Here is a 25511-nt window from a genome sequence, read left to right as displayed (position 1 = left end):
CATGAGGTGAAAGGGCAAAGGTTAGGGCGTTCTTGTTAAAACGCACAAATATCTGTGGATAATGGTTGCTGCGGCGGCCGTTGGTGTTTTATTGCAGAGGGGATTGTCATTGCGAAGCGGGGCGGTGATTATTGCTGTGTTTTAGTGGGGTTTGGGGGGTTGTTGTTGGGGTGAGGGGTCAGGGGTGAGGGGTCAGAGTGCGAGTGGCGCGGGCGCGCGGCCTCGGGGTGTCGATGTGAAGATTCCGGGGATCCGGCGGCGGGAGGAGCGGAAGATGCACAGCCTGGGGGCGGGCGCGGTGAGTGCGGCACCGGGGGGCCCGGGCGCTGTCTGCGGGAGGCCCGGGGCGCGGGAGGGAGAGCGAGGCTGCGGGCCTGGGGCCGGGGCTTGAGGCCGGCTCGGGCCGCTCTGACTGGGCCGCCCTCTCCTCCCTGATCGCCGCTGCCGGCTCCTCTCCCTCCCTGTCTGTGTCTCAGAGCTTCACCCCCGCCAGATCCGAACAGTCAGAGCGCAGAAAGAGGCCATTCAGCCCATCGTGTCTGTACCAGCTCTCCGAATGAGCAATTCACCTGGAATCATCCCCCCACCTTCTCTCTATCTCCGCGCGTTCTTCCTCTTCAGATAACAGTCCAATTCTGCCTCCACCACACACAGTGACTGAGAGTCCCAGTTCTTAACCACTCATTGGTTGAAAACCTTTTCCTTATCTCACTTTTTCCAGTTATTTTAAATCTGTGCCCCTTGCCAAGCGGGGACAGCTTCTCCCTATCTAGTTTTTAAGTGTTACAAGTAAGCTTACATTAACACTGCAATGAAGTTGCTGTGAAATCCCCCTAGTCGCCACCTGTTCGGGTACACCGAGGGAGAATTCAGCACGGCCAATGCACCCTAACCAGCATGTCTTTCCGACTGTGGGAGGAAACAGGAGCACCCGGAGGAAACCCACGCAGACACGGGGAGAATGTGCAAACTCCACACAGACAGTGACCCAAGGCCGGACTCGAACCCGGCACAGTGGTTAGCATTGTGCAGCAGCAGTGCTAACCACTGTGCCATCCCTGCGAGACCCCTTAGTAATTGTATTTTTTGTTGGAAGCCGAGCCCTAATGGACTACTCTCTGAAACCCAATTACTGCTGCAGAAAAACCTTTCAATCGGTGTAGTTTTTATTTTTATTGAAGCAATAAGATTTCTACAATTGGGATCATAATGCAGCAATAATCATGATTATTTGGGATGGCATGTTGGCATAGTGGTTATCACTGCTGCCTCACAGCACCGGGGACCCAGGTTCAATTCTGGCCTTGGGTGACTGTGTGGAGTCTAAAGTAAAAGTAAAGTTTATTTATTAGTCATAAGTAACATTAACACTGCGATGAAGTTACTGTGAAATTCCCCTAGTTGCCACACTCTGGCACCTGTTCGGGTCAATGCACCTAACCTGTGCGTCTTTCAGAATGTGGGAGGAAACCGGAGCACCCGGAGGAAACCCACACAGACACGGGGAGAATGTGCAAACTCCACACAGACAGTGACCCAAGCCGGGAATTGAACCCGGGTCCCTGGCACTATGAAGTAGCAGTGCTGCCTCTGCATGTTCTCCCCCTGTCTGTGTGGAGTCTGCATGTTCCACATGTCTGAGAGAGTTTCCCCTGGGTGCTCTGGTTTCCTCCCACAGTATGAAAGATGTGCTAGTTAGGTGCGTTGACCCGAACAGGTGCTGGAGTGTGGTGATTAGGGGAATTTCACAGTAACTTCATTGCAGTGTCAATGTAAGCCCTACTTGTGACTAATAAATAAACTTTTCTTTAAGTTTGGTTGATTGGCTACGGTAAATTGCCCATTAGTGTCAGGGGAATTAGCAGGGCAGATAGATGGCGTTCCAGGGATAGGGCCTAGGTGGGATTGTTGTCGGTGCAGGCTTGGTGGGCCAAATGGCCTCCTGCACTGTAGGGATTCTGTGATATGAAATAATAGGAATCTTGAGTGCATCAATAATGAGGATCCTATTATCAACAATGCTCAGTCCTATTACATTAAAACCAGCTTCTTCTTAGTCATACTCAGACTCCTGCTCCTTGAAGATTTCAATTAATGTTAATAATCAGGATACTATAACAGTCTGTGGCCTGTTGCATCAATGATCAGGATATTATTGAATATATAATCAGTGCCCTATTAGATTAATAATCCAAATCTAATTACGTTAATGCAATAGTAGCTGTAATTAATAATCAGCTGCTTATTTTAGTTAATAATCAGTGTGGTGTAGCATCAATAATCTGCCAAAGCGAATCATCTTTGCCCAGCTCAAGAAAGACTCCCACACAAGAGGAGGATGACGGAAGCACTTCAAGATACCCTGAGTACTTACCTCAAGAAATAGAACATAGAGGCTTAGGAGACCCTTGGTCAGGAGAGACCGACTTGGAGGAATCTCCTGATTGAAGGGACACAATTCTTTGAAGATACCCTGTGGTAAGAGGAGGCCTGGAAAAGGAGCTTGAGAAAGAAATACCAGTGATCTAGAGTCCAAGGATTGAACCCATCTCCTGGAAACACCCGCCAAGTGTGCGGTCGAAGGTGTGGCTCTAGTGAGCTCATCAGCCACGCAAGGGCCCACAGAACCCGTGACCAGTGACACGGAGTTAACGAATGATCACCAAAAAAGAGAAGACATCTGACTCTTCATAACCCTCTGAAATGGTCTAACAAAACATTCAATTCAAGGACAATTATAGATGGGAAACGAATACTGTCGGTGATGTTCACCCCCCATGAAAAATAAAGTGGAGTTGTCTGAATTTAAATCATTATATCCTGGGCTTGTGTAATGAATGTTAAAGACTCGTGTATTACAGCTGGAAGCTTGTAATGCATTGCAGTGTGCAGCTGCTAATTACTGTAATGAATTAATTCCACTAATTACGGTAAATTACAGTCAGGTGGAGCAGGAGATTCAGTGCTCAATGTTAAAGGGAATCCACCCATCAACTATGAGCTGTATGTGGGGCCGATGTTAAGCAAGAGCCCCTGTCACTGTAGTGCCTTACGCGACCTCAGCTCATCCTAAAACAATGTGATAAGGAGCAAATTTAACATATTGGTAGAGGGGCAAATAATGGTCAGGGCAGCAGAGTGAAACCACCCCACACACACACACACCAACCCCCCCCACCCCCTGGCTTTATTTTCAAAATGGGATCTTTTGCATGCAGCCGAGAGTACTGACTGGGCCTCGGTTTAATGTCGCAGCCAAAGGTTGGGGCCTTGCTGCTGCTCCCATGTATCTGGTTCAGAGCCCACCACCGATTGTGGGTGAACTCTTGTTAATGTAACAAGTTGGCCATTCGGCCCCTCAACTTGCTGCAACAGCTGACCGTGTACACCAGCTTTATTTTCTCATCCTTGATCCTCTTTGTGTCCAAAATTCAATCAATCGGTCATGAATGGCGACGTATTCACAGCTCTGGAGCAGAGAATTCCAAAGATTCACAATCCCAGAATGAAGACATTTCTCTTTGGCCAGACCCTTATCATGAGATCATGGCACTGAGTTCTAGAGTCTCCAACAAGTGGAACAGCGTCTTGGCATCTGCTGTGCTAAATCCTTGAAGAATATTTAATGTTGCAATGGGGTTTACCCATGGAGGTGTGATTCCTATAGACTCCAGCAGTCACTGGTGTGAGCTGGAACTCTCGCTCTGTTCCTGTGGTAACCGAGAGAAGCAGCAACAGAAAACTCCATTCTGCTGCCAGAGGGAGATTCACAGCAGTGCCAACTCCATGGAGCCCTGGACACATTAAAAACACAACATTACCCCTCACTAATTATTGTAGGGTGGTTAGCAAGTAACAGCCCAAAAGTAGGTGGCATGCTTTATGTATTGTAAGCCGTACCTCGGTAATTGGTTGCTATGATAGTGGCAAATAGTTAGTGTTGTTTGCCAGATATAGCCAACTGCCTGAGATCGGCGTGAATGGAGTAGGCATTGGGAACTGTGGATAAGACACAATGGATACTGGAAACCTGGTTGCTGTCAATACGCTACCTGAGAGTGATGGAGGTGGATTCGGCCATGGCTTTTCAAAGGGAAATTGGGTAGACAGCTCGAGAGAAAGTGTGGGACGAGCTGAGTTGCTGTGGCAGTGGGACAGCACAGACCCGAAAGGCTGAATGGCCTGTTGTGCTGCAGCCACTTCTATTCAGTGTCATTCACTTGTCATGATGCTGATCTGCCTGTTGATTTCTCTCCTTGTTCTGCACACAGCCGGTTACTACGCTGGCTCAGGTGGATCGTGAGAAGATTTACCAGTGGATCAACGAGCTGTCAAGCCCTGAGACCCGGGAAAATGCCTTGTTAGAACTCAGCAAGAAGAGGGAGTCGGTGCCTGACTTGGCCCCCATGCTCTGGCACTCCTTTGGAACCATTGCTGCCCTCCTACAGGTAATGGTGCCGTACATATCTAATCTTGTCATTCCCTCCCAGCCATGGGGTAGCATAGAGCTTCAGCTGTATCTAACCCCATGCTGTACCTGTCCTGGGAGTGTTTGATGGGCACAGTGTAGAGGGAGCTTTACTCTGCTGTACCTGTCCTGGGAGTGTTTGATGGGGACAGTGTAGAGGGAGCTTTACTTTGTATCTAAAAGGTAAGGTAAGGTTACCATTGTTCCAGATGACCTTTTGAGGGGAACAGTTGGTGGTGATTTAACCTGAGGAATACCACACCTCAGGCAAGGGACAAGGTTGTAAAGGTGGAGTGTTTATGAATAACCTCAGCCAGTGCAGGAATTGAACCCACACTTTAGGTGTCGCTCTGTTTTATGAACCAGTGGGAACCCTCACAACATTTAAGAAGGATTTAGATGAGCACTTGAAACACCATAGCACACACAGCTATGGGCCCAAATGCTGGAAAATGGGATTAGGATAGATAGGTACTTGCTGGCCAGCATAGACATGATGGGCCGAAGGGCCTCTTTCTGTGCTGTGAAACTCCAAACTCTAAATAACCCTGGAATTTAAACGGAACAATGGAAATGACCATGATTGGACTGAGGTTCAGCAATGTCCTTTGGATAAGGAAACCTGTTTCCCTTTCCCCATGTTGCTTGTAGGTGACTCCAGCAACGTGGTTGAGTCTTGTCCATTTTCTGAAATGGCCCAGCATGTCTCTCCGTTCAATCTCACAGACAATTGGAGATCGGTCATAAATGCTGACCTTCCCAGCAATGCCTGAATCCTGCAAAAAAAAATCCCAGCTCCTTGTTGACTGTATTTGTTCAGTTTCTCTTCTGTGACTTTGCTCCCGTGGACAGTTTTGGTTTCCTTACTTGAGAAAGGATATACTGGCACTGGAGGGGGTGCAGAGGAGATTCACTCGGTTGATTCCGGAGTTGAGAGGGTTGGCTCATGAGGAGAGACTGAGTAGAGAGGGCTATACTTGTTGGAATTTAGAAGAATGGGTTGGGGGTGGTGGGGGTAGGGGGGTGCGGGGGGGAGGGGGGGGGGGGGGGGTAGGGGGTGGCGGGGGGGGGGGCGGGGGGGGGAGGCGGTTACTTGGCAGGTTCATTCGATGTAGGCTTGATCATACTGTAGTCTCTCTCAGCCACTTCACTACCTACTTTGGGGTTAATGTGATTTGCTCTTTACATTTCTTTTTTCCAGGAGATTGTAAATATTTACCCTTCTATCAATCCTCCAACACTGACGGCTCATCAGTCTAACCGTGTATGTAACGCACTCGCATTATTACAATGTGTGGCATCACACCCAGAAACCAGGTAACATTATCTCTGCTTCCACAAGCCCTTCCTCTTCTCTGCATTTTATTTCCCGCTGCGGTCTAAGACTGGGGAGTCTTGTGTTGAAAAAGGGTGTAAAAGATACTAAAAAAGAGAGAATAGTTATTGCAGTTGGAAAAGGAAGAGTGATTCCTGTGACAGGTCACTTGGCTCGGGTGGATTGTTTGTCTACTCTTTGTGCAGCTTTTGGTGTAAGCTCTGTAGCTTTGAATCTGCTTCAGTAAACTCGACACTTTACGCTCATTTCCGAGTGATTTGTCAATGTCTCATGATTCTCGGGTCTGAATTTAAGTGGGTGAGATCTCTGAAGTGAGGTCTTACAGAGCCTCATAATCTCTATCTCCTTTAGCCCCAGTGAGGTTCTGGTGAACTCAGTGGGGCAGTGCCTGAGTGCAAAGACTAATCCACGCAGGATTTGTAACAAATTGTGTTTTCTCTTGCGTTCCCAGGTCAGCATTTCTAGCAGCTCACATCCCACTCTTCCTCTATCCGTTCTTGCACACTGTCAGTAAGACGAGACCCTTTGAGTATCTGCGACTCACCAGCCTGGGTGTCATAGGTAAGCACTCTGCTTTCTGTTTGGCAGGATTTAGACTCTTTGATTTGATTTATTGTCACGTGTACTGGGATACAGTGAAAAGTACTGTTTCTTGCGCGCTATACAGACAAAGCATACCGTTCATAGAAAAGGAAACGAGAGAGTGCAGAATGTGGTGTTACAGTCATAGCTAGGGTGTAGAGAAAGATCAACTTGACACGAGGAAGTCCATTCAAAAGTCTGATGGCAGCAGGGAAGAAGCGGTTCTTGAGTTGGTTGGTACGTGACCTCAGACTTTTCCATCTTTTTCCCGACGGAAGAAGGTCCAGGGTGTGTGGGGTCCTTAATTATGCTGGCTGCTTCTCCGAGGCAGCGGGAAGTGTAGACAGAGTCAGTGGATGGGAGGCTGGTTTGAGTGATGGACTGGGCTTCGTTCACAAAGGGTGTAGTTTATTGCGGTCTTGGGCAGAGCAGGAGCCGTACCAAGCTGTGATACAACCAGAAAGAATGCTTGTCTCTCATGATGCTGAAGTGTTCTGTGCTGTGGTTTCACTGAAGCTGGAAACCCTCCATTCGTTCATTGAGATGGATGTCCTACGTGTAGATGCTAAAGTGATGTGAATCAGAAATTACAACCACATTGACCCTTCTCCGGCCCCTTTTCCGTTGGCTAACACAATCTCTTTCCCCCATCCGTTGGCCAGACATAATCTTCACCAACTCCTCTGCTATCGTGCTCTAAAGAAGAGTCATATTGGACTCAGTGTGGGCCAGGGTTCTCCAGCCATTCATGCCACGGGATTCTCCCATCCCGCTGCAGTCAACGGAGATTTGACTGAGCACCAAATTCTCTGTCCTCTCTGACAGCAATGGCGCAGCGTGAACGGCTGGAGAATTCCGGCCGTTAACTCTGTTTCTCTCTCTCCACAGATGCTGCGGGACCTGCTGATTTTTCTCCCCCAGCGTTTTCTGCTTTTATTTGAGATTTCAAGTATCTGCAGTGTTTAGCTTTTATCTCTGTTTCCCAGTTTGGGTCAACGGACCATCACTGATATTCAAAAATGGCTGTATCTGTGGAGAGAGAAATAGAGTCCACTGTGATTCCACTGCGGGTCTGAGGGGAAGTAGAAATCTGATGTTCTTTCTACTATTGAAGGTGAAATGAAATGTCAGGTTGAACAAAGGGGAAGTTTGGGACAGAGTAGAGTGTTAGGAGAGATTAAATGGACACAAGATGTCATGGAACAAAAAGCAAAAGGAGTGGTAATGCTGGTAGTAAAGAAACAAAGCATTGATCCAGAGTAGGTGTTAATGCAGAATGATGAACAGGTCTGTCTGAAAACACGATACAGACTAATACTCGGCCAAGAGAAATCAAAATGGAGGACAGAAAACAAAGACCAGAACATGAGTGGACCATCGAGCCGCTTCACCATTCAATACGATCATGGCTGATCTTGGACTCCACTTTCCTGCCTTAATTTCCTGAGAGACCAAAAATCTGCCTTTAAATCTATTTGACAACAGAGCATCCACAACCTTCTAAAATTCAAAGGATTCACAACAAAGTAATTTCTCCTCACCTTAGCCCTCTATCCCAAGACTGTGCCCCCATGTTTTAGATTCCCTGACCAGTGGAAATAATCTCTGTGTCCACCCTATCAAGAATATTGTAGACTTCCATAGGTCGCCTCTCATTCTTCTAAAGTCCAGCAAATATAAACTCAGCTTCTGATCTTAGGACAACCCCCTCATCCCAGCTATCAATCGAATGAACCTTCTACTGTAATGCCTCCAATGCCAGTATACCCTTCCCAAAATGTGGAGATCAGCTGCATACGGTATTCCAGATGTGATCCCTCCAAAACCCTGTACAATTGTTGCTGGACTTCTTTACTCTTGTACTCCAATCCCCTGAACACTCAAGGCTAGCATGCCATTTGTCTTTCATGGTCTGAAATTGTTAAAACGGTGTTGAGTCAAGATAATTGTGATGTACCTAATTGGAAGATTAGCTGCAGAAGGGACAAGAAGTGTCATCATATTATAATTCAGGTCAGAAACCCCAAAGTGTTTTATGAAGTCAGCCTGGATCGTAAGTTTTGCTATTTGAATTTGGATAGGCTGAGCATGAGATGTTTCACTTCAGGTCTGATTCAACTGACCCACCAGCGAGCTTTTATCAAGCAAAGTTTATTTAAGAATATAGTTAATATGGATAGAAAGAAAATTACCAATAACTTTCATCAGTTATTTAAAAATATATATATTATATAGCCCTTAACATAGTATAGGAAATGTTCCAACCAAACAAGCTTCCCTATACAAAACCCTTGCCACAGGTTTAGCACAGAGAATGTGAATGCTCAAGTGATCCTTTGGTTAGAGAATTGAAACTCTGACTTCCCAGCCTTGTAACTTCCAGCAGCCTCTTGATAAACACACAGAGCAGCTTGAAGTCAGAACAGCTTCCCAAAACACCAGGGAGAGAGAGAGAGAGACTCTGGGCAAGCCAACCACCAGCAGCAGATTTTCCACTCCTGGAAGGCCAGGAACCTTGCTTCCAGCTAACAGCAGAATTTGCAAAAACAGGGGGAGAGAGAGAAACACTTCTTTTCACCCTCCACCCTCCTCTAAACTAAAACTGAAAGTAAGTCCTTGAATTCTTCTGGGGAGGAACCACCTGACTTTGACTTGTCAATCAGTCTTCCCCCTAACAATGCAGGGTCATAAAAGATCCTAGAAAGTACCTAAACAAAACCCCATTTAAACCACTGAAGCGGCAATAAAAGGACTTCTAACCAGACAGCCCGACAACAATGAAAAAAACCCCCAAAGTTGCTTAACCGCAGAGAACATGATTTAGAAAAAAAAATACATTTCTTAAAGATACACTAGTACCACATATTCAACATGATGTTAACTCTGGATAAAAGCAAATTACTGCGGATGCTGGAATCTGAAACCAAAAGAGAAAATGCTGGAAAATCTCAGCAGATCTGGCAGCATCTGTAAGGAGAGAAAAGAGCTGACGTTTCGAGTCCAGATGACCCTTTGTCAAAGCTCTGACAAACGGTCATCTAGACTTGAAACATCAGCTCTTTTCTCTCCTTGCAGATATTAATTCTTTCTCTTCCCACAAACTTGCTGAGATTTTCCAGCACTTTCTGCTTCTCAGATTTCCAGCATCCACAGTATTTTGTATAAACGTAGCTCATTCTGCACATGTGGTTTGAGTGGAAACTGGAATTCCAGCTTCCTTCCCCATTCCTTAACCGATTCTCCTCCCCAGCATTGCAGTTTGTGTGATGTTCCAGCTCCGGTCGACTGCGTGCCGACTGTGAAGAAAGAACAAAGAAAATTACAGCACAGGAACAGGCCCTTCGGCCCTCCACCCACCATGCTGCCCGACTGAACTAAAGCCCCCTACCCTTCCGGGGACCATATCCCTCTATTCCCATCCTATTCATGTATTTGTCAAGACGCTCCTTAAAAGTCACTACCGTAACCGCTTCCACTACCTCACCCGGCAACAAGTTCCAGGCACCCACCACCGTCTGTAAAAAAAATCTGCCTCGTACATCTCCTTTAAATCTTGCCCCTCGCACCTTAAACCTGTGCCCCCTAGTAATTGACTCTTCCACCCTGGGAAAAAGCTTCTGACTATCCACTCTGTCCATGCCTCTCATAATCTTGTAGACTTCTATCAGGTCGCCCCTCAACCTCCGTCGCTCCAGTGAGAATAAACCAAGTTTCTCCAACCTCTCCTCATAGCTAATGCCCTCCATACCAGGCAACATCCTGGTAAATCTTTTCTGCACCCTCTCCAAAGCCTCCACATCCTCCTGGTAGTGCGGCGACCAGAATTGAACACTATATTCCAAGTGCGGCCTAACTAAGATTCTATAAAGCTGCAACATGACTTGCCAATTTCTAAACTCAATATCCTGGCCGATGAAGGCAAGCATGCCGTATGCCTTCATGACTACCTTCTCCACCTGCATTGCCACTTTCAGTGACCTGTGTACCTGTACACCCAGATCCCTCTGTCTATCAATACTCTTAAGGGTTCTGTCATTTACTGTATATTTCCTATTTGTATTAGACCTTCCAAAATGCATTACCTCACATTTTGGTTTGTTGTTTTTTAATCCGTTCCTTGTCCTTCTTTCTGCAGGAGCCTTAGTAAAAACAGATGAACAGGAAGTCATCAACTTCCTCTTGACAACTGAAATTATTCCTCTCTGTCTACGGATTATGGAATCAGGAAGTGAATTGTCTAAAACGGTGGGTGCTGTTGTCATGTGGGAGAAGGTGGGGAGGGAGATGGCAGTTGTAGGAGTTCCATTATTACAGTTCTGTGCAGGTTTATATATAATTATACTAGACCCTTGTGCCCACCAAAAGAGAGAGAACGCTGGAAAATCTCAGCGGGTCTGGCAGCATCTGTAAGGAGACAAAAGAGCTGACGTTTCGAGTCCAGACGACCCTTTGTCAAAGCTCGTCAGCTCTTTTCTCTCCTTACAGATGCTGCCAGACCTGCTGAGATTTTCCAGCATTTTCTCTTTTGGTTTCAGATTCCAGCATCCGCAGTAATTTGCTTTGACCTTGTGTTAATTTTCTATTCATCGTCACGTACCAACCAACCCAAGAACGGCTTCTTCCCCACTGCCATCAAACTCTTACCTTGCATTAAGTTGATCTTTCTCTACACCCTAGCCATGACTGTAACACTACATTCTGCACCCTCTCCTTTCCTTCTCTATGAACGGTATGCTTTGTGTAGCGCGCAAGAAACAATACATTTCACTGTATTCCAATACATGTGACAATAAATCAAATCATTGGGTGTCTAATTGTATTCAAGTGATGGACATTAACCTAGTTATAGGAACACAGCTGAGACCCTAGTTAATGCTCACCACCTCAATTAAAATTAAACACCCGGTTAATATGCAATTAACACACCCTCTCTCTCAGGTAGACCATATAATGCAGCCTTTTCATGTGCCAATGAAATATTCTAGCTGAGCAAGATATTGTTTAAACCCACTCTCTGAAACATCATATAAACGTCTCTCTGTAACATCCACTCTCTGATACAGCACTCGCCCTCACTGATTAACCCAGAAGCCCCTCTCTAATATCCCCACTGTCACTCTGCTGCCTTCAGTAGCTGCCTTGAGGGGGAAACGTGTTCTGTGGGTCTCTGGTTGATGGTATCCTTTCTGCTGGTGAACAGTGTGTCAGACTGTCTGACGTTTTCCCCGATGAACCGGCACGTTTTAGGCAGTTGACATGTTGTGGGGGTGTGGTTGTGGGCATTGGGTGCAAGCAGAGATCTTTATTCCCCCCCCCTGCAGGAAGCAGTACATGCTCTCTCTCAGCAGCTGGCTCAGGTGTTCTTGTTTTAATTTGTGTAACCTCTCCTCTTGTTCTGGTCCCCAGGTTGCAACTTTTATCTTGCAGAAGATCCTGTTGGACGACACAGGTCTGGCTTACATTTGTCAAACATACGAAAGATTCTCTCATGTGGCCATGATTCTGGTGAGCTGAAAGAGTGGGCAGTGATGCCCTGTCTTGGGCTGATGTTGCGAATGAGAGAATGTGCCTTTTATAATACATGCCTGACACTTCACCTACACTTATTTATTTATTCAGTCAGTCAGTTATTCATCCCTCCCTCCGCCGGGATACGTTGCCCATTCCTAATTGCCCTTGAGAAGGTGATGTTGAGCCACCACCGTGAAGTGCTGCAGTCAATTTGATGTGGATACACCTACAATGCTGTTGAGGAGCACTTTCTAGGACTTTGACCCAGTTACAATGTTCTTCCAACCCATTGATTCTACCTGTTTCAATGTCCTTCCCTGTACCATATAGAATCATAGAATCCTACAGTGCAGAAAGAGGCCATTCTCGCGGTTTCCCTTTGAGTTCGCGACTTCTCCATCCCTCCCATCTTCCCCCTACCTCTGCCTCTGTTTGTCGAGTAAAGCAGAGTTAGTTGTTGAGGGCTGCAGTTACCTTCTTCACCCATCCAACCTAATGAGAGAATAGTGGTTTATCAAACACAATTGTCCCTTTTTGAAATCTGTGCTATTTATTTCTGTTTGATCTTTTATCAGATACGTGGTCATTTTTTCTTCAATTGCTCCATTATTTTATCTCCCACAGATACTAAACTAACATTCCTGTAACTGTCCAGTACTTTCCTCCTTTGTAGTAACGGAAACTACATTGGCCATTCACCAGACACATCCACATGCCGTACTGGGGCGGCACGGTGGCACAGTGGTTAGCACTGCTGCATCACAGCACCAGGGACCCGAGTTCAAGTGGGTCTGTGTGGAGTCTCCATGTTCTCCCCGTGTTTGCGTGGGTTTCCTCTGGGTGCTCCAGTTTCCACCCACGGTCCAAAAGATGTGCTGGTTAGGGTGCATCAGCCATGCTAAATTCTCCCTCAGTGTACCTGAACAGGCGCCGGAGTGTGGCGACTGGGGGATTTTCACAGTAACTTCATTGCAGTGTTAATGTAAGCCTATTTGTGACACTGATAAATAAACTTTTGAAAAAAACAGCCTGAAGTAAAAGTACAAGGATCCTACTTGTTCCATTGGATCGTTTAAACATCATAACCTCACTGATCTCATTCTCGACCGGTTCAGGATTCCCCGTCTCTCCATGAGGCTTTTTACTCATGGTGGGTGTCATTAAAGGCCTCTGCAATTTTTAAAATTGTCTCCATCTTGATAATTCTTCCACCTCATTTATCAGTTTTCCTTGTTTGACTTGAACAGAGGTGGGTTTTAAGAAGTATCTCCGGAGAAAAGGGAGGTGAGGAGGTTTAGGGCGGGAATTCCTGAGCTTGGGGCTCAGGCAGCTGAAGACAGGGCTGCCAATGGTGGAGCGACTCCACCTGGGGGTGTGCAGGTGACCAGAACCGGCGGAGTGTAGAGATCACAGAGGGTTGCGGGCTTGGTTATAGTGAGAGGGATGATGAGAATTAAAATCTCCCAGGACAAAAATAATTTTGTTGTTCTTGCCCATTTCCTGATGGGTGGTTTCAGGTTTGATATCTGACCTCTGAGCTGATTGATCGTAGCTTAAGGGACAATAGGAGTAGTCGTGATGTCCTTGAGGGTTAGGGAAGCGAATAATAGAGGGAATAGTAGGAGAGAATAGTAATCCAGAGGCCCAGGCTAATGTTCTGCGACACACGTTCAGATCCCACCATGGCAGCTGGTGGAATTTAAATTCAATTAATAAATTTGGAATTAAAAGCTCGTCATAGAGGTTTACAGCATGGAAACAGGCCCTTCGGCCCAACTTGTCCATGCCGCCCTTTTTGTTTTAAATCCCTAAGCTAATCCCAATTGCCTGCATTTGGCCCATATCCCTCGATACCCATCGTACCCATGTAACTATCTAAATGCTTTTTAAAAGACAAAATTGTACCCGCCTCTACTACTACCTCTGGCAGCTTGTTCCAGACACTCACCACTCCGGACACCTTTGTATCTTTCCCCTCTCACCTATGCCCTCTAGTTTTAGACTCCCCTACCTTTGGGAAAAGATATTGACTATCTAGCTGATCTATGCCCCTCATTATTTTGTAAACCTCTATAAGGTCACCCCTCAGCTTCCTACGCTCCAGAGAAAAAAGTCCCAGTCTATCCAACCTCTCCTTATAACTCAATCCATCAAGTCCCGGTAGCATCCTAGTAAATCTTTTCTGCACTCTTTCTAGTTTAATAATATCCTTTCTATCATAGGGTGACCAGAACTGTACACAGTATTCCAAGTGTGGCCGTACCAATGTCTTGTACAACTTCAACAAGACATTCCAACTCCTGTATTCAATAGCCTGTAGCCTCCATAATAATGACCATGAAACCATTTTTTAAAAAAAACATTCTGGCTTACTGATGTCCTTTTAGGGAAGGAAATGTGCTGTTCTTATCTGGTCTGGCCTGCATGTGACTCCAGACCCCCAGCGATGTGGTTGATTCTTCATTGCCCTCTGAAATGGCCGAGCTCAGTTATATCAAACCTCTACAAAGTCTAAAAGGAATGAAACTGGGTGGACCAGCATCGACCCAGGCACCGGAAACAGCAACAGCAAACCCAGCCCTGTCATCTCTTGCATCATCTGGGAGCTTGTGCCAAGATTGGGAGAGCTGTCTGACAGACTAGTCCAGCAGCAGCCTGACATAGTCACACTCATGGGATCATACCGTACAATGTCCCAGAGAAAACCATGGAATTCTGTCCCTAACAGCACTGTGGGTGTACCTGCACCGCAGGAACTGCAGCCGTTCAAAAAGGCAGCTCACTACCACCTTCCCAAGGGCAATTCCAGAAATGAAATAAATAAAAAAATACACCACCATCACTATCCATGAGTATGTTCTGTCTCACTAACAGGACAGACCTGGCAGAGGTGGCACAATGGTACACAGTCGGGAGGAAGCTGCCCTGGGCATTCTCAACATTTACTCTGGATGCTATGAAGTCTCGTGGCATCAGGTCAGACATGGGCAAGGAAATCTCCTGCTGAGTTCCATGTCCTTCAGCGTACTCTGGGTGGAGACTTCAATGTCCTCCTCACCAAGAGTGGCTCGGTAGCAGCACTACTGACCGAGCTGGCTGGCTACTAAAGGATGTCGCTGCTAGACTGGGTCTACGGCAGGTGGTGAGGGAAACTACCAGAGGAAAGTACCTACTTGACCTTATCCTCACCAATCTATCTGTCACAGATGTATTTGTCCATGACCGTATCGGTAGGAATGACCACTGCACAGTCCTTGCGGAGACCAAGTCCTGCTTGCACACTGATGATGACCTCCATCGTGTTTTGTGGCACTACCACCATGCTAAATGGGATAGATTTAGAACAGATTGAGTAACTCGAAACAGGCCATCCTTGAGGCGCTGTGGGTCATCAACAGCAGCAGAATTGTACTTGGCCACAATCTGCAACCTCATGGCATTACCATCCAGCTCGGGGAATTGACTCTGGTTCAGTGAAGAGTGCAGGAGGGAATGCCAGGAGCAGCACCAGGCATACCTAAAAATGAGGTGTCAGCCTGGTAAAGCTTTAACATAAGAACTTAAGAACTAGGAGCAGGAGTAGGCCATCCGGCCCCTCGAGCCTGCTCCGCCATTCAATAAGATCATGGCTGATCTTTTCGTGGACTCAGCTCCACTTACCCGCCCGCTCACCATAACCCTTAATTCCTTTACTGTTCAAAGATTTATCCATCCTTGCCTTAAAAACATTCAATGAGGTAGCCTCAACTGCTTCACTGGGCAGGAAATTACACAGATTCACAACCCTTTGTGTGAAGAAGTTCCTCCTCAACTCAGTCCTAAATCTGCTTCCCCTTATTTTGAGGCTAGGCCCCCTAGTTCTAGTTTCACCCACCAGTGGAAACAACTTCCTTGCTTTTATCTTATCGATTCCCTTCATAATCTTATGTTTCTATAAGATCTCCCTTCATTCTGAATTCCAATGAGTATTGTCCTAGTCTACTCAGTCTCTTTTCTTAAGCCAACCCTCTCAATTCCAGAATTAACCTAGTAAATCTCCTCAGGACTACTTGCATGCCAAACAGCATAAGAATATGCACTCGATCTGAGCTAAGTGATGATCATGTTGAAGTTGTGTTGCAATAGAATACGTGCTTTAATTTGTACAGCTGTCCCTGATGGTGGGAGGATTCAGGAATCATTGCAAGAGTATATAAACCCAGTCTAGGGGAAAGTGGAGAGTCTGTGATTTGACTTTTCTGTCTTGGAAAGAAACCTGTTTATAGTGCAGGCTAGTTTCAGACTCATTTTTCATCTACATCCAATTATTGGAATTAACAAGCAATTCCACAGCCAGTGGATCAGATCTAAGCTCTGCAGTCCTTCCACATCCAGTCGTGGTGGACAATTAAACAACTCGCTGGAGGTGGAGGCCCCACAAATATCCCCATCCTCAATGATGGAGGAGCCCAGCACATCAGTGCAAAAGATAAGGTTGAAGTATTTGCATTAATCTTGAGTGGATGATCCATCTTGGCCTCCTCCAGAGTTTCCCAGCATCACTGACGTCAGTCTTCAACCAGTTCGATTCACTTCATGTGATATCAAGAAATGGTTGAAGACAGAAGGCTATGGGCCCTAACAATTTTCCAGCAATGATACTGAAAACCGTGTGCCGCAGAACTTGCTGCGCTCCGCTGTTCCAGTGCAGCTAAAACACTGGTATCTATGCACAATGTTGGAAATTGCCTTGGTATGCTTGTCCATAAAAAACAGGACGAATCCAATCAGGTCAGTTTCTGCCCAATCAGTCTCCTACTTCTGCTCATCAGCAAAGTAATGGAAGGGGTCATCTACAAGCAGCACTTACTCAGCAAGAAGCTGCTCATGAAAGCTCAGTTTGGGTTCCACCAGAGTCACTCAACTCCTGACCTCATTACACCTTAGTCCAAATATGGACAAAACTGAACGTGAGGTGAGAGTGACTGCCCTTGATGTCAAGACCGTATCTGACCCCTTGTGTCTTCAAGGAGCCCTAGCAAAACTGGAATCAATGGGAATCAGAGGGAAAGCTCTCCACTGGTTGGAGTCATACCTGGCACAAAGGAAGATGGTTGTGGTGATTGGATCACCTCAGCTCCAGGACATCTCTGCAGGAGTTCCTCAGGGTCAGTGTCCTCGACCCAACCATCTTCAGCTGCTTCATCAATGACCTTCCCTCCATCATCCCTGAACAGTTACGAATTTCTGAGACAGCATCTTCCAAACCCACGACCACTACCATCCAGAACAGCAGCAGATACCTGGAAACACCCCCACCTGGAGGTTCCCCTCCAAGCCACTCACCATCCTGACTTGGAAATATATTACCGTTCCTTCACTGTCGCTGGGTCAAAATCCAGGTGCCGGAATGTGGCGACTAGGGGAATTTCACAGTAACTTCTTTGCAATGTCAGCCTTACTTGTGACTAATAAATAAACTTTAACAGTGGTTTCAGGTAGCAGCTCCGCACCGTCAGCACAAGGGCAATTAGAGATGGGGTGACAAAAATGCTGGCCTAGCCGGTGACACCCACGTCCTGTGAAAGAATCAAAAACAATTAGATTGGGATCACTGGTCCCAGCGGCCGTTCAGTGATCCCTGTGTCCAGGGATAATGTTTGTTCCTGGGTGAGGGAATAGCTGTATTTATTGCCTTTGAGAAAGCGGTGGTGAGCTATTTCCTTAAACTGCTGCACTCGGTCTGGCGAGGCTGCTTTCTCCGTGCTGCAGGCAGTGGGCTGACGGCGCTCTCTCTGTGTTGGTGGATCGGGAGTTGAGGGTTTTTAACCCAGCCACAATGAAGGAAAGACTGATACGTGTCCAAGTGTGATGCTGTGTGACTTGGAGGGAAGTTTGGAGTTGGTGATGTTACTGTCCTTGTGTCCTCCTTGACAGCAGGCTCACAAGGCAGGTGCTGCTAAACTGACTTTTATGAGTTGCTGCATTGTGTGTTGGCAGTGGAGGGATTGGATACTGATTTCAGTGGTCGGGGCGCTGATCCGGTGGACTGTCTGTCCTCGGTGGCTGTGAGCTTCAGGAGAGGCTTGTCTGTGATTGCAGCTGAATGGCCCCACGATGTCCATGTAGAGTGAGCTGAGAGGCCGATGTACCCGGGGTCTGAAACCTCAGTAAGGATGGTGTTGGGGGGAGGAAGCAGGTGACGCAGCCTCACCAGCAACCACTCGAGCTGCTCTAACACTATCTTGTCTCCACACACAGGGTAAGATGGTGCTGCAGCTGTCCAAAGAGCCCTCGGCCAGGCTGTTGAAGCACGTTGTCCGCTGCTACCTCCGTCTCTCTGACAATCCACGGTGAGTTCAGTGTGTCCATGTCAGCAACAAGATACCCTCAGTCACAGGTGAAACATAAAACGACCCAAGTAGAGCTGTGCCGAAGTGGCCGGTTCCTGAAGACAACTTGTGGTAATTCTGGCATCATCTCCCCCACTGCAGACATTGTCACTGGGAGACTGAGACCAGGGCTGCTCGCACTTACCCCTGTCCCTCTCGGGCAGCTTTGTCTTTCATTCATGGGATGCTGGGCCTGCTGGCTAGACTGGCACTTGTTACCCATCCATAAACTGGCCTTGAACTAAGTGGCTTGCTCAGTCACATGTAGGCCAGGCTGGGTAAGGACAGGAGATTTCCTTCCCTAAAGGACGTTGATGAATCGGATGGGCTTTTACAACAATCAGTAATAGTTTAATGGGCATCATTTCAGATCTTTATTTAAATTTCAGCAGCTGCTGTTGTGGGATTTGAACCCGGGACCCCAGAGCATTACCCTAAGTCTCGGAATTACTAGCCCAGTGATACCACTGCTGTGCCACCACCTCCCACAGTGTAACATGACTGTTTAGGGGAGCTGTATTTTTGGTGGCCTGTGTTTACGGTTGTAACCAGGAAGTGTCTCGGGGAGGGTCAGAGGAGGTTCTTGTTGGTCCAGTTTGTGTATTGGTCATGGGTTAAGTGTTGGCTACCGCCCTCTGGAAAGCCTCTTACCCGAGTTTTAACAAGACGGTGAGAAGGCAGGGATTCAGAAGTGAAGTAAACTCAGTAAATTAGAGGCCCTTTGACCAATCTGCCCCTGAACCCATGCTTGCTTGCTTGCGTCACAATTCTCCCTGCGCCACTGCTTTCCATCCTGTCCCCCAATCTGTGTGTGGGGCAGGGAGCTAGATTAACAGTTAAAAAGCATAATACTGCGGATGCTGGAATCTGAAACAAAAACACAAGATGCTGGAAAATCTCAGCAGGTCTGAAAGCATCTGTGGAGAGAGAATAGAGAAAACGTTTCGAGTCTGGATGTCCTGATGCTGTCAGATGTGCTGAGATTTTCCAGCATTTTCTGTTTTTGTTCATTGTTAACAGGACTGGCTGATGCAGTGTTAGGACACTTGGACTTTCACTGCTGAGATCTGGCTTCAAATTCAGGCCAAATTTAAATGGGATAAAATGACTCGAGAGTATATAAATGTTCTAAGAAATGGAGAGATTTACAGGGCTATGGGGAAAGGGCGGCACGGTGGCACAGTGGTTAGCACTGCTGCCTCACAGCGCCAGGGACCTGGGTTCAATTCCAGCCTCGGGTCACTGTCTGTGTGGAGTTTGCACATTCTCCCCGTGTCTGCGTGGGTTTCCTCCGGGTGCTCCAGTTTTCTCCCAAACCCAAAGATGTTCACGAGGGGTCATAGGTTCAAGGTGAAGGGGGGGAGGTTTAACACAGATATCAGACGGACATATTTTACACAGAGGGTGGTGGGGGCCTGGAATGCGCTGCCAGGCAAGGTGGTGGAGGCGGACACACTGGGAACGTTTAAGACTTATCTAGACAGCCATATGAACGGAGTGGGAATGGAGGGATACAAAAGAATGGTCTAGTTTGGACCAGGGAGCGGCGCGGGCTTGGAGGGCCGAAGGGCCTGTTCCTGTGCTGTATTGTTCTTTGTTCTTTGTATGTGCGGGTTAGGTGGATTGGCCATGCTAAATTGCCTCTTAGTGTCGGGATTAGCAGGGTAAATATGTGGGGTTGCGGGAATAGGGCCTGGGTGGGATAGTGGTCGGATCAGTCTCGATGGGCCGAATGGCTTTCTTCTGCACTGTTGGGATTCTATGAAAGAGCGGAGGCTAATTGGGTCGCTTTCAAAAAGTCAATACAGTGAATGGCCTCCTTCTGTGCTGTAGAGTGTGAATTCAGTTGCTGGTGAGTGTACAGTCCCTCAGTCCCTGCTTCAGGGAGGGAAGATGCAGATTGTAGGCAACAAAATCCTGGTTCACTCTTAACGTTGCCGCTTCTGCTTGAGTCTAACTGTGAGGATGAGAGTCCCTCCATAATGTGTTTGAAGCTGTGAGAGTCCAGTGTTGCTGTGTGTTACAGAGTGTTTTGTGTGAGAGTCCAGTGTTGCTGTGTGTTACAGAGTGTTTTGTGTGAGAGTCCAGTGTTGCTGTGTGTTACAGAGTGTTTTGTGTGAGAGTCCAGTGTTGCTGTGTGTTACAGAGTGTTTTGTGTGAGAGTCCAGTGTTGCTGTGTGTTACAGAGTGTTTTGAATGGTGTGGTTTTGTTCTGGCAGGGCGAGGGAGGCGCTCCGACAGTGCCTGCCTGACCAGCTGAAAGACACCACGTTTGCCCAGGTGCTGAAGGACGACACTACCACCAAGCGTTGGCTGGCCCAACTCGTCAAAAACCTCCAGGAGGGGCAGGTGACCGACCCCCGAGGAATCCCCCTCCCGCCCCAGTGACTGAAATGATCCTCCCACCCGGTGAAGCTGCCGGCCTGCACCGTGGCTGCCAGAGCCTGGGTTTGGCGGGGTGGGGAGGGGTGATCGAGGTCGCCGCTGTGTTTGTACGTTTCTCTCTCTCTCTCTCGAGGTGGACCAAGCTGTCCAGGCCCACAAGGATCTTCTGGAATAACGAGGAAGTTTGTCTCATGAGAAGCTGGACAGTGAACTGTGGAGTGCAGCTGGACAACTCATCGTCTTTTGCCTCTGTCTCTCTCCGCTGACAAACAGCAATCATTCTCCTCGTGGAGTGTGGATGAACCACGTCCCTGAGCTTGTTCACCGAGACACCGTCTGGACAACATCAGCTTCCAGTCTTCGACTCCCACCTACTAGCTCCCACCCAGTCATACCTGGTGTTCAGTTGATGAAGGTTTTGTACAGATTTCCCCGAGTCCAGGCTGGGTTAGTGCTGACATTAGGAGTTGTCCTGGTTCCAGCTTATCTCTGCTACCTGTAGCCTTGCTGCATCATATTCTGGAGAATAGTTGGGTTCCAACATTCATTATTTTTCAAATTAATCCTCCCTCGCTATAACCCTCACTTCCATTATCTTTCTACATAGTTCCTTGTTAATGTGCCAATCCCATACTCCCCGCATAGTCCTTTTGGGAGGGACACACTTCCCTGCATCGAGGCACACTGCCTTTGTATTAGTCTCCCCATGCACCCGCTTCTTCTGAGCTTTATTAAACCGAAAAGTCTCAAAGTGAAGCTGCAAGGTTCATGTGGACTCTGCCTCTCTCCAGGTACAGGTGTGTGGGTGTAGGAGTGGCGAATGTGTGAGTAAAACAGGTCTTTGGGCAGATGCTCCATGCACTTGACCACCCGGGGGTTAATCCTTAAGGATTTGAACTGATTCCCTTCCATGTATTCCATGATTGTTTTCTCATCCCCACCCGGGCCCCCAACAAGTTCTGAGATTTGAGGGAATCTATTCTCTTGTGCCCTGTTGTTGGCTGGCTGGCTGAATTCTACAGGCCACCTCAGCCCTGCCTCAGATGAAGCTCCTTTCAGCCTTCTTTCACCAGTGGGAGAACTTTCAGGTCCAACAGCACCTTGTGCAGCCATTGCTGGTCAGCAGCTGGCCAGTACTGGAGTACATCTACCCCAGCACCCCGAACTGCCTTAACATACCCCAGCCTGACTTACAGGAGACTCAGGGCCCCTGAGGTTCTGTAGCGCCTCCAGGACACACTTGCAGTAATCCCCTCCTTCTCCTCCTCCTCTAACCCAATCCCATGGCACGAGAATGTCGATTCTGGGCCAATTCTTCTGTCCCGAGAGTTTTTTGGGGGAGATATCCAAAGTTAAATGTAATAAATATTTTTTAAATGCTGTATGTAAATCGCGCTGATCAGTGAATGTTTTGGAAAATGGTGCGTTGAAAGGTGTTGACTGTGAGTTGTATAACGGTCCTGAGATGTTTATAATAATGATAGTTGCCACTTAACCCCTTGCCTGGTTTACCTGATTATTATCCCTCACTGCCGTGTCTCTAGCTAGGCGTTAAGTGGCCCATATTTGGTGCGTTAATGTCTGGTATTCTGTGTCCACTTGGTGTCACGTGACACCAGTCACTGAATTCCCCATTGGTCAGCAGATTTCTGTCGGTGTGTTTTTTCCTGCTTGCACATTGTGGATGGAGGTTAATGCCCTCCCTGGCACGTTGGGTGGCGGGAGGGTGTCTCACGGGGACCCTGCTTCTTCCCCACCACGGCCTCCAGTGAGAACACGATGAAAAGATTCATGGTCAACCTTCCAGTCCCACCACCAATTCAGGCCTTTAAGTCAGCAATAAATGCCCACTTAAGGGCGTCATCCAGCCCCGGTGGTGGGTGGGGAGGGGTAACTCACCGTGCAGGGAGCCCAGGAAAGCAAACTTCCAGGGGAAGTCCTTTGTTCAAAGGCACCCGGAGTCTGATAGGGAGACTGGGCATTGGGAAGGAGGGGGGGGGGTCCTTTCAGAGTTGACTCTACTTGCCATCACCTGCCTGCGTCTATCGGCAATCCTGGGCCTCCGTTTGGCTGCATCATCGACGCCAGCCACTGCCTGTCCAGCGGTGGTGCTGGGCAGTCTCTGGTTGGCAGCTCTGTGGGCGGGACCTCCACTCCCAGGTCCTTGATCCCACGGAAGACACACTGCTGCCCAGTTAAATGCCTGATTGACACTTCGGCCTCCCTGAAGAGAGGCAACCCAGAGCCCTAGCAGGCTCTCTCTCCAGCGGGCAGGCAAGGCCTCCATCACCTCTGTTAAATACCCACCCTGTGCAGGGTGAAGTGTGCAAGGATGGAAATGTGTGGCACAGAGGGTGAGGGGGGATGACTGTTACTGCAGATAATTGGAACAGTATTGATATATAATAAAAACTCAAACATACTGGAAATACACTCACCAAATCCTGTTTACCTTCAGGGTAATTTACAGCAGAAATATTAACTTGTCTTTTCCCTTCACAGATTCTGGTGTGCATCTCTTTATTTCATAGTGACAGTACCAGCAAGTTCACCCCCACCCCATTCAATCTCTAAAATGCAAATTAAACAGATAACATTTAGAGATGTATGGGAATAATTTGAGACATGATGGGCCCGATTTTATCATTGCATTGTGCCCATTTTCAGGTGCAAAAACTTGGTAAAGTCGGGCGTGAGGTGAATAGCGCGATCCGCGCCGGCGCCGATTTCCCCCTTTACCAAGGCCTGAAAATGGCCGTGATTGGCACCAAGCCTAAAACAGGCGTGGCATCAATTTAAATGCATTTGCATGAATTTAAATTGACTTAATGAGCTGGACGCCTAAACTTACCAGCATTTCCCCCTTTACCATCGCGTTCGCGCGTCCAGAATTAGCGCGAAACAGACCTGCTCGGCAAAGGTCTGTTTCGGGCACTCCAGCTTCTGAAGAGGTAAGTTCAGAGATTCCAACGGCTCTCTGACTCAGATCGGTGGTGGGTGAGGGGGTGGGAGGCAGGCCCGATCATTCTCTGGTGGGGGGGATGGGAGGCAGGCCCGATCATTCTCTGGGGGGGGGGGTGGTGGGAGGCAGGCCCGATCATTCTCTGGTGGGGTGGGGGGGGGTGGGAGGCAGGCCCGATCATTCTCTGGTCGGGGGAGGAGGCCAGATTGTTCTCTGGTCGGGGGTGGGGGGGGAGGAAGAGGGCCAGATGGATCTCTGGTGGGGAGGGGGGGTCTGCTGCCACTCTGCGGGCAATCGGTGGGGGGGAAGCAGGGCAGGGGGTCGCGATCGGTCTGGGTAGCCGGGGGGTGGCGGGGTGAATAAAGGGGACAGTTATGTTGTGGGGGTCGGGTGATGTCTGTGGAGGCCATTGCCCCCATTTTTTGCGGCCCGGGAGCAATGTGACAGGAGTGTTTTTCAATTTTGTTTTTACTGCGCATGCGCAGTTGCAAAGCTCTGATCGGAGCTGCAGTGTTTCGGGTGAGATAAGCCCCGCCCACAGCACAATTCAGACTCGCGACCTTTCAGACTGAGTGCGTATGGGGGTGTCTGAGCCGAGTTTGCAAGTCAGATCTGAATCACGTCCAGATTCAGCACTTGGAATCAAAATGGTAAAATTGGGCCCGATGTGGGGTGAGTGTTGGGTGACGGGGCGAACAGGTGATTTTGGATCCTTGGTGCGAGGGAGAGGGGTGGATTTTCTGGCTTCCTCATGGCGGGAGGCCCCGTTTGCCAGCGGTGGGATCCTCTGTCCTGCCGGTGTCAATGGGATTTCCCTTTGATTCCCAGCGGTACTGTGGTGCAAAGCTGCGGCAGGGTCGCACCCTCAATGTGACGGGAACAGCTCGAAAATTCCAGCCTTCACTTCCCTAATCTTTCCACGGCAGGGGGTAAACTCACTGGTAAGAGATTAATACGTTGATGGGGTGAGATGTGGGATGTAAACACCAGCGTAGACCAGTTGACCCAAATGGCCTATTTCTGTAAATTCTATCCAGCAACATCTGGGGAAGGATATCTTGTCTCACCAGTGGAAGAGAAATTCCACACAATGCACTGAGTTTGGCAGAGAATCTTTGTTAATGGCTTGGAGGTGGTGGAGTTCATGGCGGCTGATGTGATAGGAAAACTGTTCAACGTATCTATAACTGAGCTCCTGGAGTTGCGAGATGAAAGTGCAGGCCAAGCACTTGGGCGTTGAAATGTCAAGACTGAGAATGTTCAAGGATGGACAGGCCAATGCAACCTGTCATCCAACCCCGAGACACGAGGCAACAGTAAATATTACCCCTCTTCACCTCGTATGAAGCATCAAAGGATCTATAACTGTTCTGAGGGAAACATTCCTGAGAGAGGTTGATTGTTCTCTCGGGTCTGTGGATTGGTGCCGGAGAGAAGCACAGCTGAGTTTAGCCTGTAGTGACCAATCACTCTCCAATGGACCCTGCTCCTTAAAAATGTTGCATTGCTATGTGGGGTAGAATATTTGAAGTGAGATTGATTGGATAGCTCCTTCAAAGAACCAGCACAGGATTGATGGGCCCAATGGTCTTCTGTGTTTTGTCAATCTATGAATCTATTAAACCATTAATTATTTCTTTGATAAAAATCCACCGGCGTTATAGAATCATAGAAACCCTACACTGCAGAAGGAGGCCATTCGGCCCATCGAGTCTGCACCGACCACAATCCCACCCAGGCCCTACCCCCACATATTTTTACCCACTAATCCCTCTAACCTACGCATCTCAGGACTCTAAGGGGCAATTTTTAACCTGGCCAATCAACCTAACCCGCACATCTTTGGACTGTGGGAGGAAACCCACGCAGACACGAGGAGAATGTGCAAACTCCACA

At 47.9% G+C, this 25511-nt stretch overlaps 1 protein-coding gene across 1 annotated transcript; it reads left to right on the top strand.

Moving 5' to 3' along the window:
* Positions 1–178: 178 nt before the first annotated feature.
* cnot9 (CCR4-NOT transcription complex subunit 9) lies at positions 179–23253 on the top strand. The gene is made up of 8 exons (XM_078227788.1): positions 179–298; positions 4272–4448; positions 5670–5785; positions 6256–6365; positions 10522–10631; positions 11793–11891; positions 18138–18229; positions 20488–23253. The coding sequence occupies exons 1-8, from the start codon at positions 275–277 to the stop codon at positions 20654–20656; spliced, it is 897 nt and encodes a 298-aa protein (XP_078083914.1). The 5' UTR covers positions 179–274; the 3' UTR covers positions 20657–23253.
* Positions 23254–25511: the final 2258 nt, after the last annotated feature.

The sequence above is a fragment of the Mustelus asterias genome, chromosome 14, assembly GCF_964213995.1.
Source record: "Mustelus asterias chromosome 14, sMusAst1.hap1.1, whole genome shotgun sequence".
Lineage (NCBI taxonomy): Eukaryota > Metazoa > Chordata > Chondrichthyes > Carcharhiniformes > Triakidae > Mustelus > Mustelus asterias.
This window is presented reverse-complemented; position numbering and strand designations above follow the sequence as displayed.